Source organism: Gobius niger (genome assembly GCF_951799975.1).
Source record: "Gobius niger genome assembly, chromosome: 1".
Lineage (NCBI taxonomy): Eukaryota > Metazoa > Chordata > Actinopteri > Gobiiformes > Gobiidae > Gobius > Gobius niger.
Window position 1 is genome coordinate 63,446,020 of NC_136852.1, and position 13,460 is coordinate 63,459,479.

Here is a 13,460-nt window from a genome sequence, read left to right on the forward strand (position 1 = left end):
AATGGTGTTACTTCGGGCCCGAACTGCCAACATGCACGAGCTTAATATAGAACCTGCAGTTACGCTTAAGACCTGAGGTGGCAGTAGTGAGCACAAAATGACCAACTTGCATCTAGTCTCTTTAACCTTCATTGTTTTCCAACTCCTGGCCCTAACCATAATCAGATATTGTCCATATCAAACATGAGACGGCAAAACAGCCGGGAACCGTAGACACTTCGTTTGGGAAACCCTTTTTAGACGTTCTCTGGTGGAATATTAACTAAGTTATTTATCACATACAAATAAAGTCAAGTCTAAATTGGGACCATATTTTCACAGCAGATTGATAGAAGCGAATAAACGTAGCTAGCATTAGCATGTAGCATGATGCTAGCATCCTCTGTTATTTATGTATTTATGGGCTGTTGCACTACTTTGCTCCGCTCCATGTCTTTGTATCTTTATTGGGTAGGAAGCTATATTGATACTTCAGCATTTGTTAAAGTAATTTTGGAGTAATTATAGAAATTTTTCTCCTCTTAAAGGAAGCTATATTGATACTTCAGCATTTGTTAAAGTAATTTTGGAGTAATTATAGAAATTGTTCTCCTCTTAAAGATGCCGTCTGTGTCTATATCAGCACACCACAACTGTGTGGAGTGAATGAATAACGACTCCTGTGTGGACATTGGAAAAGCTTGTCAACTTGTGAAGCACAATACTGTTTGCCAATTATTGCCTACTATTATTCTATCCTTCAAAGCGGTATCTAACGTGAACACTGTTAAACATTGACATAAAAACACATAGAGAAACCAAATCTCCATCAAATTCGAGCTGTTGACCACTTGACCACTTCTACTTCAGTCTCAAATCACCATTGTTTCTCTCCTTCCGCTCTCCACACCTTTCCTAGCCTATACCCCCCCTTCTCCCTGTCTGCACCCTAATTCTCCATGGTAAGTAGGTGCGACCATAGAGGGTGACCCGGCGCTGCGTCTGTCTGATATGTGTCACCCCTTGCTGCTTTTATGTCTTCCATATGCCCAGCTGTATGCCTGGCCGCTATAATACAGCGCGCCTGTGTGTTTCTAGGCCAGCACATATAAGTCTTCTTGTCTGCGCCGTAATGAGTGTTAGTATAGATTTCCTGTGGCTCAAACACTAGGCTTAATTGACCTGAACAGCTCGGAGTGACTTGGCACCTCCCGTCTCAACCCCCCCCCCCCTTTTCCGCCCCTCCACCCCTCCTCGGGACGGGACAAAAGCCTCTTTGTCCATGGCCTGTGCCACACTGCTCTAAACCTTTGTTGACGCTTTCTGTCTGACAGGGCAAATAGCTATGGCCTCCTTTTGTTTATTGTCATTTTTTTGCTTTTTTTTTAAAAGTCTGAACAAAGTTTACACAGAGCCCCCATTTTAAGACTTGTTCGCTTGCCTCCGGGGGCTAAACACAGTCAAAGAAAATAAAAGCTGAATTTCAAGGCTTGCCTGACTGACCTGTTATCTTTCTCTGTGTCTTCCAGAGACCACATATACACAGTGGACACGGACACCGGCCACGCTGATGAGATCTTTTTCAGTAAGGTGAGTGAGATGTCCCCGAAGGTCAGCGACGGCTTTGTGAACTTTTCTTTTGCAGAGGAGCGACATAATGTTAAAGGGCCCAACATGAAATAGATTAGGTAAAACTATATGTGACATTCAGGACCGACCGGATCTTTTGAACGAATCTTTAAGGTGAAATGGTTCGAACCGGAGCTCAGTTGTGAAAAGAGAACGATCTGTTTTTCAGTCAATTTTCCTTCCAATGAACTCAAGAATCAGCCCAACAGTGGAGCAGGCAACACGACTGCAAGCTTTTAACAGTAAAGTCAAAGCAAAAAAGCACTTAAAAAGACTTGTCACACAGTTGCAGCCTCTTCTTATTAGCTGTGGCGCAAGATTTCTATTCACAAGCACAGTTTTTCAAAGCATAAATATCAGCCCCGTTGTCATTTGAGATCGTTTAAATAACTAAAAAGTGTGCCTTTTATCGATCGCGTCTTAGGTATTGTTGAGTCACTGTGTCTGTTACTGTATTAATCTCTTAACTCCCGCCTGAACCAAACACGTTTTCTCCAGTTTTACCTCTACCCAAATCTAAAAGCTTAAAAAAAAAAGGCAACAAAAATGTGCCGGCGACCAACAAAAGCACAGCAAATAAAGTTACAAAAACGTGGCGAAAATGCGACAAAAAAAGCAATGAAATAGCAACAAAAAACATTAAAAAAAACATGACGGTAAGAAAAAGCCACAACAAAAGAGGAGAAAAGATGACAAAAATGAGAACAAAAGTATCAGTTTTGTAGGTCTTCTTCTTAATGAGCCATCACTGTACACTGTTCTCTCCGGCCGAGAAGCTTGTAGATTTGGGTAAAGCTGAACTTAAGAAGGGGGGGGGGGGGGGGGGGGGGCGATAAGAGGTTAAAATTTTGTATTAAAAAGAGCCAGTCTTTTGAACACCTCTTTGAAATGAACTAGTGATGGGACTCGATAAAAATGTTTTCATCGAGTTAATTATAGGTCTGTAATTAATTAATCGCAATCAATCGCATTTTAATCGAAAACCAAAAACAACAATTTTTTGCACCTAAATTATAAAATAGTTAGATAGAAACCTGAGTTCAACCACAAATGTATGTATTATTGTTAATCTGCATAGTTATTCAAGTAACAGAGGCAAAGTGCATTTATAGCTATTTAACTTTCAAGTGTTTTAGGAACTCTGATCACTCATCAACTTGTAGAGTTCATTAAACAGTAACAATAACGCCACATTTATATGACAGTGAAAAATAAAACAAGCAAAAGAGCCATAAAACAGCGTGTTTAACAATTGCTGTAAACAGAAATCAAAGTTCTTATCCTGACAAGGGTTAGGGTTATTGTGGCTCAGAGTGGGCGTGGCTGGAGCGTTTGTTTGAGGCTGAACGCTAACATTAGCATCGAGGACCTCTCTGTGTTTGCCCAAACCCCACCCCTAAAATGAACAGATCCCAAAGACTCGGCTCCCAGTAAAGAGCCATGAATCCCATCACTAGGTAAAACACATACAAAAATTGTGAGTGCTGTTTCAAATATCCCTTCAGTATAGTTACCAATTGTAAACCTTTATCTCTTTCTCGATGATGTGTGGTATATATCGACTGGTCAACACTAAATTAGCAGCTTTCCTTCTTCTACAGCTCAGTGAACATTTCAGATTTCTTAGTGCATTCGCGAGGTTTCACTGTGGATCTTCCTGCCTCTGCCCCTTTATTCATATACGATTATTGTGTCCTATTGTAAACCCGCTCTCTGCTTGGAGGACGGCCAGTGATTGTTACGCTGGTATCTTTAGGCAGCACGTGGTTTAGTGTGGTGCAGGACTCACTGGCACTCTCCGTCTCCTCTGCGCTCCCTCCATAAGAAGATTAACCAATCAATCAGCTGGCAGCAGCGGGCACTTGCGTCACGTTGGCCCCATCACTAAGGCAGAGGAAGGACTGAAGGGAGAGGACAGGAAGTGAGGGGGCAAGGAGAGAGGAAGTCAGACAGGCAAAACTGTGATGAGCCAGCAGCACAGATAAAAACCTGCAAGAGTCAAAAGTGCAGTGGCTACAGGATCACCGGCCGGATGGCAAAGCACAAGCACCTGCTGTAGTACTTAGGTGATTAAATTGTGCCGTGTTCTCAAATGGCCCGGGTGGCTCAGAGTTGCAAGTCTAAAATGCTTTCAAACACACAAGGAAGTTTGAGAAAAGATAAACAGTCTTATTTATTAATCACTTAATGATGAACCGAGCACATTATCTCCAGTTTTGTTTTACCCAAATCTAAAAGCGTCTTGAAAAAAAAGCTCCAAAATACTGTAGTGACAAAAACGAGATGAAAATGAGGATGAAAACAAAAAGTGGCAAAATGAACTGATGAAATTGTGACGACAAAAGTGACGGTAAAGCCACAGAAGAGCAACAAAAATATGACGAAAACTCAAGAAAAATGTGACAAAAACTCAACAAAAAAGTGACAAAGAAGTGACAAAAACTCAACAGAAATGGGACAAAAACTCAACAAATATTGGGACAAAAAATTGACAAAAAAGTGACAAAAACTCAACAAAAATGGGACAAAAACTCGACAAAAATGGGACAAAAACTCAACAGAAATGGGACAAAAAAGTGTCAACAAAAACCACAAAAGGGCAACAAAAAAGAACAAAAATCTGATGGAAAAAGTACTGGAAAAAGGTGATGACAACACGGCAACAAGGCGAGGAAAAAGCTCTATTTAAATCAGTTTTGTAGGTCTTAGCTTTCAAATGAAAGTAAAGCCAAACTGCAGAAAATGTGTTCCGTTCAGGTGGGGGTTAAGAGGTTAACTAAACCAGTACCAGAATGACATTCATTTCTGAGCATGTCTGTATTGTGTAAATCCAAACTATGATTAAAACTGATAAATGCTAGCATGATCAATTAATTCATCAGGAAATATGCAAAGTCCTTCTACCATTTTGGGATATGGCAATAAAAACATCCTTTATGAGTGTTAGTAGTAGTAGTAGTAGTAGTAGTACATCAAAGCATGTATGAATCTGGGCATTTGCATACGCCCCCCTGTTCTATAACCACTCTAAAGCACTTCACATCTGCAACACTTGGCCTCAGCGTAATGCGTTTGCATCGGCCTCTCCACCACTCCTCCACTTGATTGTAGCCGGCCTATAGCGAGTATTAATGAGCGCGGGCTGCAGATGAAAGGCTGTGGAGACCTGCAGACTGATGGATGACCGTGAGTCTTTAATCAGCGGCTCGGCTCCAAATGCGCTCTACTAACGGGCCGCAGTGGACCCCCAGGCCATAAGGGGGCATCATGTTTACGTGTGTGTGATGCGTTCAACTGACTGTTATGATCTGGGGGTTGCCGCAGTTGGTCAGGTCTATTCCATCAATGGGTTTCTTCTTCCCTGATGGCATATTCAATGATGACGATTCAACAGGCTCACATTGTGTTCAGACCTTAAAGTGATAGTCTGTAAGTTTCAATGTTTTATTAATTTCATAGATTGTGTTTAACTGACTGCCTGGGTCTGACACTTCAGGCAACATAAGTAATAATAAATGATCATATTTCTTCTAAAGTCCCTCCCTTTGCTGATTTCAGCAACTAATCAGGATCCGCGGGATACCACTTTGACCAATAAGACGGACCGGCCTTTCAGATACAATCAGGAGAGAAGGGGGAGGGAGCGTTACTGTTTACTTTCACTCCTAGGAGTGTCTTTCTGGTTAAAGAGGGGAGGAATTTGATTGTTTATTTATTATTACTTTGCAAACCTACAGACTATCACTTTAACTCCAAGTGGTCATGCTCTCCCATCATCAATACCAGATTTTTTTTGACATCGCAGAAGCTTATTGAAACAACGCCACCACGCATGAGTGCTGTAATAAACGCAGAAGGTCAGGGAGTGTATTTTAATCAAATTACTTTTATATTTACTCAGCACATTCTCTCAAAGTATTCGCTAACTAGAAAAAGGACCTTCTGTAGCTGCACTTTCCCTTGCATATTGCTATTTCCCCTCTTTAGTTTAACTTTGCTCTAATGTTTGTAATTGCTTCCCCTATGTGACTGCATTGGCCGACCCACACATCAACCCTTAGTCTAAAACTATCCCCCATCTGGACTTTGCCTGTCCTTGTCGAGACTTGCTCCTGGTCCTGGGTCCGTATCGTTTTACCTCCCGAATTGGACGCCTGTGGAGATCTGCTATCAGCTCTCTGCCTGAAGTTCACCCCTCTGAGCCAGTTCCTCATGAGCAGAATCACTGGCGGGCCTCTCTCAAATGATGACTATTGATCACAGTATAGATCCTGTATTGACCTCTCCGCCGCGTTTCTCTTCTCTCCCGCCAAGGCATTTTAGAGTCGACTATTTCCAACCTCTTTCTCATTTCTGTGCCATCTTGTCTCCGCAGAAGCTGACGTGGAAGTCCAGGCAGGCGGATGTGGACACGTGCAGAATGAAAGGGAAGCATAAGGTACAGAAAACACACAGCGGTCTGACAGAAACATGTTTATTCAAGGTTACCACATAGTCCTGACGAATGGAGCCGCTGTCTCGCAAAAGCATACTCATTATTTTTGAATAATGTCACTGGCTAACTTAAAATAATGCTGTTACTTTTTTATAACACTCTTTCTTTTTTTGCTTGGATCTAAGAAGGAATCTGCCACTGTATCATCTGAAGCGTTGTACTTGCAATTTTATATTAGCGTTTTATATAAATTCATAGCTATTGGTGGTAGTATGAAAGATGCGCAGATATGCTTTCAGCAGAATACAAAAAAACACTAATCTGAGGCTTCGCAGTTTTTACATTTCACATATTAAAGTGATAGTCAGTAAGTTGAAGTGTTTAAAAAAAATAATAGATTGCGTATAATTGACCACCTAGGCCTGTAACTTGATGTAACATAAGTAGTGTAATGTAATGAATGTAAGTTTCTCTCTCTCAGCTGATTTCAGCAACTAATCAGAATACCCGGGCTATCACTCTGACCAATGAGAGACGAGCTTTCCTGTGAACTGGCCCAATCAGGAGGGACGGGGGGAGGAGCTTGATCGTTTACTTTTGAAATATTTTTTTTTTCTCTCCTCATTTTGCAAACAAGGACTGGCTTTCAAGACCAATCAGCAGCGGAGGGGGCGGGACTTGATTTACTTGTTACTTTTGAAATCTGACACTCTCTGCAATCTTACAGACTATCACTTTAATAAAAAGGAGAAATTACGTTCAATCAGACAGTTAGCAACTCCAGGAATTGTGTGAGAATTCTTTAGCCTGTTTAATGTAATTTTCTCATAGCCGTTAGCGTTTAGCCATCAAACAATGCAAATTATGTATGGAAAGACAAAACCATAGAAATGAATGAATCGAGGAATTAATGAATTATAAGAATCAGCGTATATAAATGGATTCATATCCAAATGTTTCTGCCTTTTGTGGGGATAAAGGCCACTAAACATCTAATATTATGTTAATGATGGAGAAGCTGCAGAAACTACATAAATACCATGAATTGGACATGACATAACTCACTTTATTGTGATATAGATGAGTTTCCAATGACATCATGCATAGTTCTGGCCGCCATTTTGAATACCGAAGTAGAATAATGCAGTACTACAACATGTAGCAATATTTCTGCTCAGGATGAAAATGAAAGACAACTGATTGACAGTGGCATTTTTATGTACTCATCATTGCTTAAGAAGATAACGGTAAAAACACGGCCCCAGAGATGCACATTTATGTCTGAGTCAGTGTTTAAGCTGCTCAAGACGTTAGCATGCTACCGGTTTAGCAACTGTCATCAATCAACTGTCAATGGCTTTAACATGATAAACACATCAGTGGCTCACATCTATGAACACTGAGGAAATACTACAGTAACAGCTTAGCTCTGACCTCTGTCACATGTTCTATCCAAGGCTAGATGTTTGGAGTGAGGTTCAGGGCTTTGTCTTGGAGAGGTCAGAGCTGAGCTGTTGAAGCTAAATGCTAACCGGTAGCATGCTAACATCTTGAGCAACTTAACAATGACCCACTGGTTTCTTCACATAGACGTGCGACTCTGGGGCTGTGGGTTTTTTATTGCTACCCTCTTGAGCAATGATTACGAATACATAAAAAGTCACTGTCAATCAAAACTTTTCATTTATATCCTCCAAAATGGCTGCCATACCAACAAAAGTCACATGACTGAAAGGCTTGTATAGGGACTGGCTTGACCGTTTTTTGGTTTAGAGATAGAACGTTAACAGTTGCTGACAGGAGTGCACATTTGTAAGAACAAACTCAGATGACTCACGACGTTTCTGCGATTTTTACTGTGCAACTTGCAACACAACGCCCGTTCAGCATATTTGCTGCATAAGATGGCAGCCTTTGTTACTCAGGTCTCATCAGATTGAGACAGTATGTTACATTCAATGAGGCAACTTTTTGTACAACATCAAATTACATTAGGTTACATTGGGTACATTAGGTTACTGCTGGATTCATGTTAGAAGTTGGCAGGTATTTCCAGCATTCCAGGCCCTAAAGCTGAAAGAGTTTGAAAAATGTCCTTGCATTTTTACCAGACGTTTGCACTCAAGCGCTTCCTGATTAATCGAGCTCCGATTTAGTAACTTCTTTCTCAAACCATTTCAGAGTTCTCTCTCTCTCGCCATGCCAGAAATTCCTGAATTCGTCAACAACCTGACAAGGTGGCAAAGTTCTAAAAGCAAAAGTTTTCAAGGATATCTCTCAGATTTTCTTTTCTAAAACGGCCAAAGTCAAGACTATCGCTGCAACTCACATACTTCCCACTCGACCCAATATGTCACTCTTTTGAACAAACACCACATAAGTTCATTTCAAACTCTCTGTGTTTATGTATTTAACCTCTGGAGACACCCCCTGCATTGCTCCCCTGCACTTTCAGCCTTAGCTGTATTTGCAGCTGGATCATGCTAAAAAAACACACAATTTTGTCCCTTCGCATCGGGCACTAAAACGGGCACTGCATAAAAATCCGTCCGACCAGACACAATTAAGTTGATCACAACACAATGCATCTGTTGTGTGTGATGGCCTTGTGTTTTCATGTCTGCTATAACAAGAGTTGAAAGTCACAGTGGACCTTGTGCCTTTGTGTTTTCCCTCAAGGACGAGTGCCATAACTTCATCAAAGTCCTGTTGCAGCAGAATGACGACACTCTGTTTGTGTGTGGGACCAACGCTTTCAACCCGTCCTGCAGGACCTACAAGGTATGGACTTTGAAATCAGTAAAAGGTTGTTTTTTTTTGTCCTGTTGGGATATAAACAAACAATGGGAGATGTTTCAGGTCACAATATGATAGATGTATTTCTTTTTTTCATCCACATTGTCCGTGTGTGTACAACTTGGCTGAGTGGTTAGTATTTCTCACAGCAGGGGGATCCAGTTTGATTATCTTTCTGCAGGGAGTCCGGAGTGTGCCTTGACTTAAAACAGTGGCTCAATTGAGGATCATTTTGTATTTATGTGTGAGTGTTTGCTACGAGGGCCAGTTCGGGAGTACTAAAGGCGAGACACGGCCTGTGAAAACATTGAGTATTCACGCAAAGGTCAAAGTGGAGATTTTTGGCTACTTTTCTCCCTTAACGTCTACAGAGTAAAAAAAAAAAGACCAAAACTCTGCGAGCCAGAGATTTCCAGAAAATAACTCATCAGTGTGGCGCTCCCTTGTCTTTATCACACGTATTCATTTGCAAATATTGACATGTTTGGTATCCATGTGTTGCATGAAAACCGACCGAGATGACTCTGTAATCCAAATATTGTCATTTCCTTTTTGGGAGGGATATACACGGGCATGCGCAGATGTTACAAAACTATAACTTTCCAGTCTTGTACTTAACAATATTTTTTAATCCTTGACTGATTGATTGTTCTATGAATAGGTTGGATTCACGTGGCATCACAACAATCTAAACAGCCTATAGTTTAAAATTGAGGTGGAGGGCAACTTTAAATCCCATGGCGGTAACTATGGTAACTGTGGTAACTGGCGAACTGCTGATTTTTTTCTCTTTGTTTTTGGTTAATATCTCAGTCATTACTGGAAGAATCCACATGAAACAATAACTGTCTCAAAGTTAATTGTCTTTTCTATCAGCAGCACATATAAACTAATGTCTAATTTCTCTGAAAGGCGTACAAAAGAGGTAACAATATTGAAAAGTATGAGTGGTTTGTCGGGCAATAGGAAGGGCTTTCAGACCTAAAAATAATGTGTCAGGTTTGTGAATCCAATCACTGTCAAATACTGATGAGGAAAAACATTTGTCAATTTTCCTTTTGGAGATTTCTTTCAAGCACTGTATTTCTCCCATAGAGTTGTAGTTGTGTTGGCCCCTGCCCTCCACCTGATATTATGACATTGTCACACTCTAAATTGTGAACGCCACCTATTGCAAAAAAGACAAGGCAAAAGATATAGAACAAGATATCCAAAATCCTCTCTGAAAAAAATAAATATTGTAACCAATATATCAACAAAATAAAAACACAAATATAAAACCTGGCTCAACCAGTATTTATGCATAAAACACAGCGGCCTATGTGAACACAGAAAATAACAGAAAACTTGAAATAATTTTAGTTTTTCTCAAATTTAAACCCGCCACCCCTATTCACCTCCTGTGTCGCCTAAATTACTAACTGTAACTAGTTTAGGGGTTGCTTGAAAAAAAAAAAAAAGACGTTACTTAAAGGGACTATACCCGACATGTTCCAGCCATGTCCTAATGTGTAGAATGAGCTATTCTACTATCAGACCTATTCACCACAACTGCCTCTAAAATCCTGCACTGTCACTCAAAAAGCTGTTACCTCGAGTCTGAAGTGCCGTCATGCACGAGCTTAAAGGAACAGGTCACCGTTTTTCCCATACTGAGATATGCTCTTACCTGAGCTTAGACGAGTTGATGCGTACCTGTCTGGTCTTTGTGCGTGCCCATGGAAGAGCGGGGTAGCTTCCAACTTCACCCCCGTTTGGAGCTATAGGAATACACTGGGAGAGGCTAAATGCTACCAACATCTTTAGTCGTTTTAGTCGTTTTGCGTGACTGAGGGCACACACAAAGACCAGACAGGTACGCATCAACTCATCTATCTAGGTTCTAGGTAAGAACATATCTCAGTATGGAAAAACGGTGGCCTATTCCTTTAATATAGAACCTGCAGTTACACATAAGACCTGAGGTGGCAGTAGTGAGCACAAAATGACCAAGCTGCACGACTCATCTCAATTGAAGTATAATGTATCTTGAAACTCTAACCCCTCATTGTGACCCCTACATTTGTTGTGTTGCTTGCCTGCACAGTCGTCCCCCGCCCCACACATTTCCCCTGTATGACTTTGCTATCAACACATCCACTCTTTTGCTCTAAGTGACGACGATTCATCCGCTACCTTCCCTTTACCCTCTGAAGCGAGAGGTGTCACATGCGCAATCATTTACAGCTTCTTAACACCTTTCTCTCACTATCTCATCGCACACATTGTCACCACTCTCCCCGCCTGAAACCCCCGTCCATATGGAATACCCTACACATGGATGACTTTCACACCTCTGCAGGCGTCGTCTTCATCTCCAGGTGCATCCTCCAAAACACAGGCTGATTTTGTATAGTAGAAGCACCCCCCCCTTTAAACGCCTTCTTCAGTCACTCACTCAGGCCGGTGCGCGAGTGTAATATGAATCAACCGTGGCTTCCTTGTAAATAGACGCTTGTCAAAACCGTGTCCGAGCAGGCCATGTGTGTTCTGGGACAGTCGGGGGAGATTCTTTTGAGGAAAAGTAGAAAGTTCGAGGTGACGTCCGGAGGTCGGCGAGGACGGTAAATCACGGGGCAGGGAGGCAGAAATAGAGATGTCAATAAAAGAAAGACAAGGTAACGACAGGGAAAAGAGGAAGCAGATGGAGAGGATGTAGGATGGGATGAACACAGATGTGAAGCGAGCAGGGACTGCCGCTGGGAATGGTGGATCTCAGTCCGACTGGAGGTGCGAGGAGAAGCTTTTAACATTACAATTTAGATTTTTGAAAGTTTATATGTTCAGCGGTAAAGTTTTCATCAAGATAGCTGTACTATCATTTCCTATTTGGTCTCGCTTTGCTTGCTTCTTGAGCTTGACTTTTACTGTTCACTAAATGTCTGCTATTTAGCATAAAAAAACACTATCTTTTCCCCAATTAAAATCACCCTCATGCAGTGAATTGCAGCATTTATTTGTATCTCTAAATCCCATTTTAGCCTTGGAGTTGACTTGGTTGACTAAGTTTTTTTTTGGCCCGACAGTTTATTTACTCCAAACAACCAAAATATTCTGCTTGTTGACTTTTGGATTTACTGCACGGCTTCCAGTCAGAGTAATTACTTCAGACAAGTAAGAGTGACTGACAATAATGGACTTTGATGGCTCGGCTCAGCGCATGTGTGTCCTGGAGGATGTTATTGTTTGGCTTGTTAGGAGGCAATGGCAATGGTCACAGCGCACGGAGATGTTATCGGCCGCGCTGGCCTGTGGGGATAACGCTCCTGCTTTGGTTCACTAGATCTGTTTACCAGGGGAAAAAAACAAGACGTCTCCGCCTGGCTGCCTTTATGGCTCGGCATGCTAAAGTGGACCAAGTCATTCAGAGGGTGCGCTCCTCCTGTTGCTGCAGGGAAAGCGGGATTTATGTGTCCGCATTCATCAGCCGCGTTTAGGCTTTACAGCTGCACCTGTAATACGGGGAATTTGGGAAGAAACAGGTTGTGGTGGAGATGGAGTAAACAGCTCATTTACATTCATTTACTCATTCATGTATATCATCATAGTCACCGTGACAAGTCCTTATCAAATGTGTTTAGCCAAATGGAGACTTCACTGGGCACAACTGAACTGTACATTGTCCTTGAGCTTTTCATAGACATTTTCTGTACATGTTTATTTTTTGTTTTTACTGTTTTATATTATATAATTCAGGTGCATTACTTTTTTATGGAGCGTGCGTCCAAACTCTTTTCATCAAGGGACACATATTGAAGTCTGTAAAGCAGAGACAGGCAACGTCAGACTCAGGGGCCAAAGCTGGCTAGACAACAGACTAAAAATTCCTGTTAAATTCTCCCAAAATACTGATTATATGGTCAATTCCTTTACTTCCTTTACCCCCCATTTTTTTACTTTCGGTATTGAGGTATAGAGCACAGAATGCCACAGATCGGTGGTCACTGCAGTCAAATGTTCAACTGGGTGCCTTATATAGAGGTTTAAACTGTGCCCCATTCATGTAGTTTTTGTTCATAATGCCAGCTCTGTCTCAGACTCAAATGTGTATTATTGTGTAGAATTATTAAACTTGCCAATTGGTTTAAAATCCAATTGGCCAGAGTGCATAGTGAGAGTATTAGATATTTTTCCCCATATTTATGGCTTGTTGGCTCTTGTGTTTATGTCAAGTCCTGATCATAACACTGAAATACTCTAACATATCACATTGTGTTTGAATATTTAAAAAACAAAAAACATTGCGCTATCCTAATTTGATACTATGTGTCACGGCATCCATTTAAAGATACAATATCACTTGGAACATTATGGGCCAGCTGGCAATATTGGAAAAGTGTACGTTTTTCTTTCAAATTCAATCAAAGCCATTGACCAAGCCGTCTTCCCCCCCCCCCAGTCACACAGCTCACAATAGGCATTTAAAGGAACAGGCCACCGTTTTTCCATACTGAGATATGTTCTTACCTGAGCTTAGACGAGTTCATGCGTACATGTCTGTCTCCTGTCTGATGTTGTTAGCATTCAGCCTCTCCAAGCATATTCCTATAGCTCCAAACGGGGGTGAAGTTGGAAGCTACCA

The 13,460-nt window shown here is 41.4% G+C and overlaps 1 protein-coding gene and 1 long non-coding RNA gene across 5 annotated transcripts in view; both read left to right on the top strand.

Annotated features, from left to right (window-relative positions):
- Positions 1-13,460, top strand: part of LOC306974783 — a 321,619-nt gene that overhangs the window by 96,981 nt on the left and 211,178 nt on the right. The window lies entirely within an intron of this gene.
- The window catches only part of sema6a (sema domain, transmembrane domain (TM), and cytoplasmic domain, (semaphorin) 6A), a 193,199-nt gene that overhangs the window by 89,731 nt on the left and 90,008 nt on the right, over positions 1-13,460 (top strand). For all 4 annotated transcript variants that reach the window (XM_079571681.1, XM_079571679.1, XM_079571682.1 and 1 more), the window contains exons 4-6: positions 1,509-1,569; positions 5,984-6,046; positions 8,723-8,824. In XM_079571681.1, the coding sequence (XP_079427807.1) occupies positions 1,509-1,569; positions 5,984-6,046; positions 8,723-8,824 (226 nt within the window). The remainder of the gene's footprint in view (positions 1-1,508; positions 1,570-5,983; positions 6,047-8,722; positions 8,825-13,460) is intronic.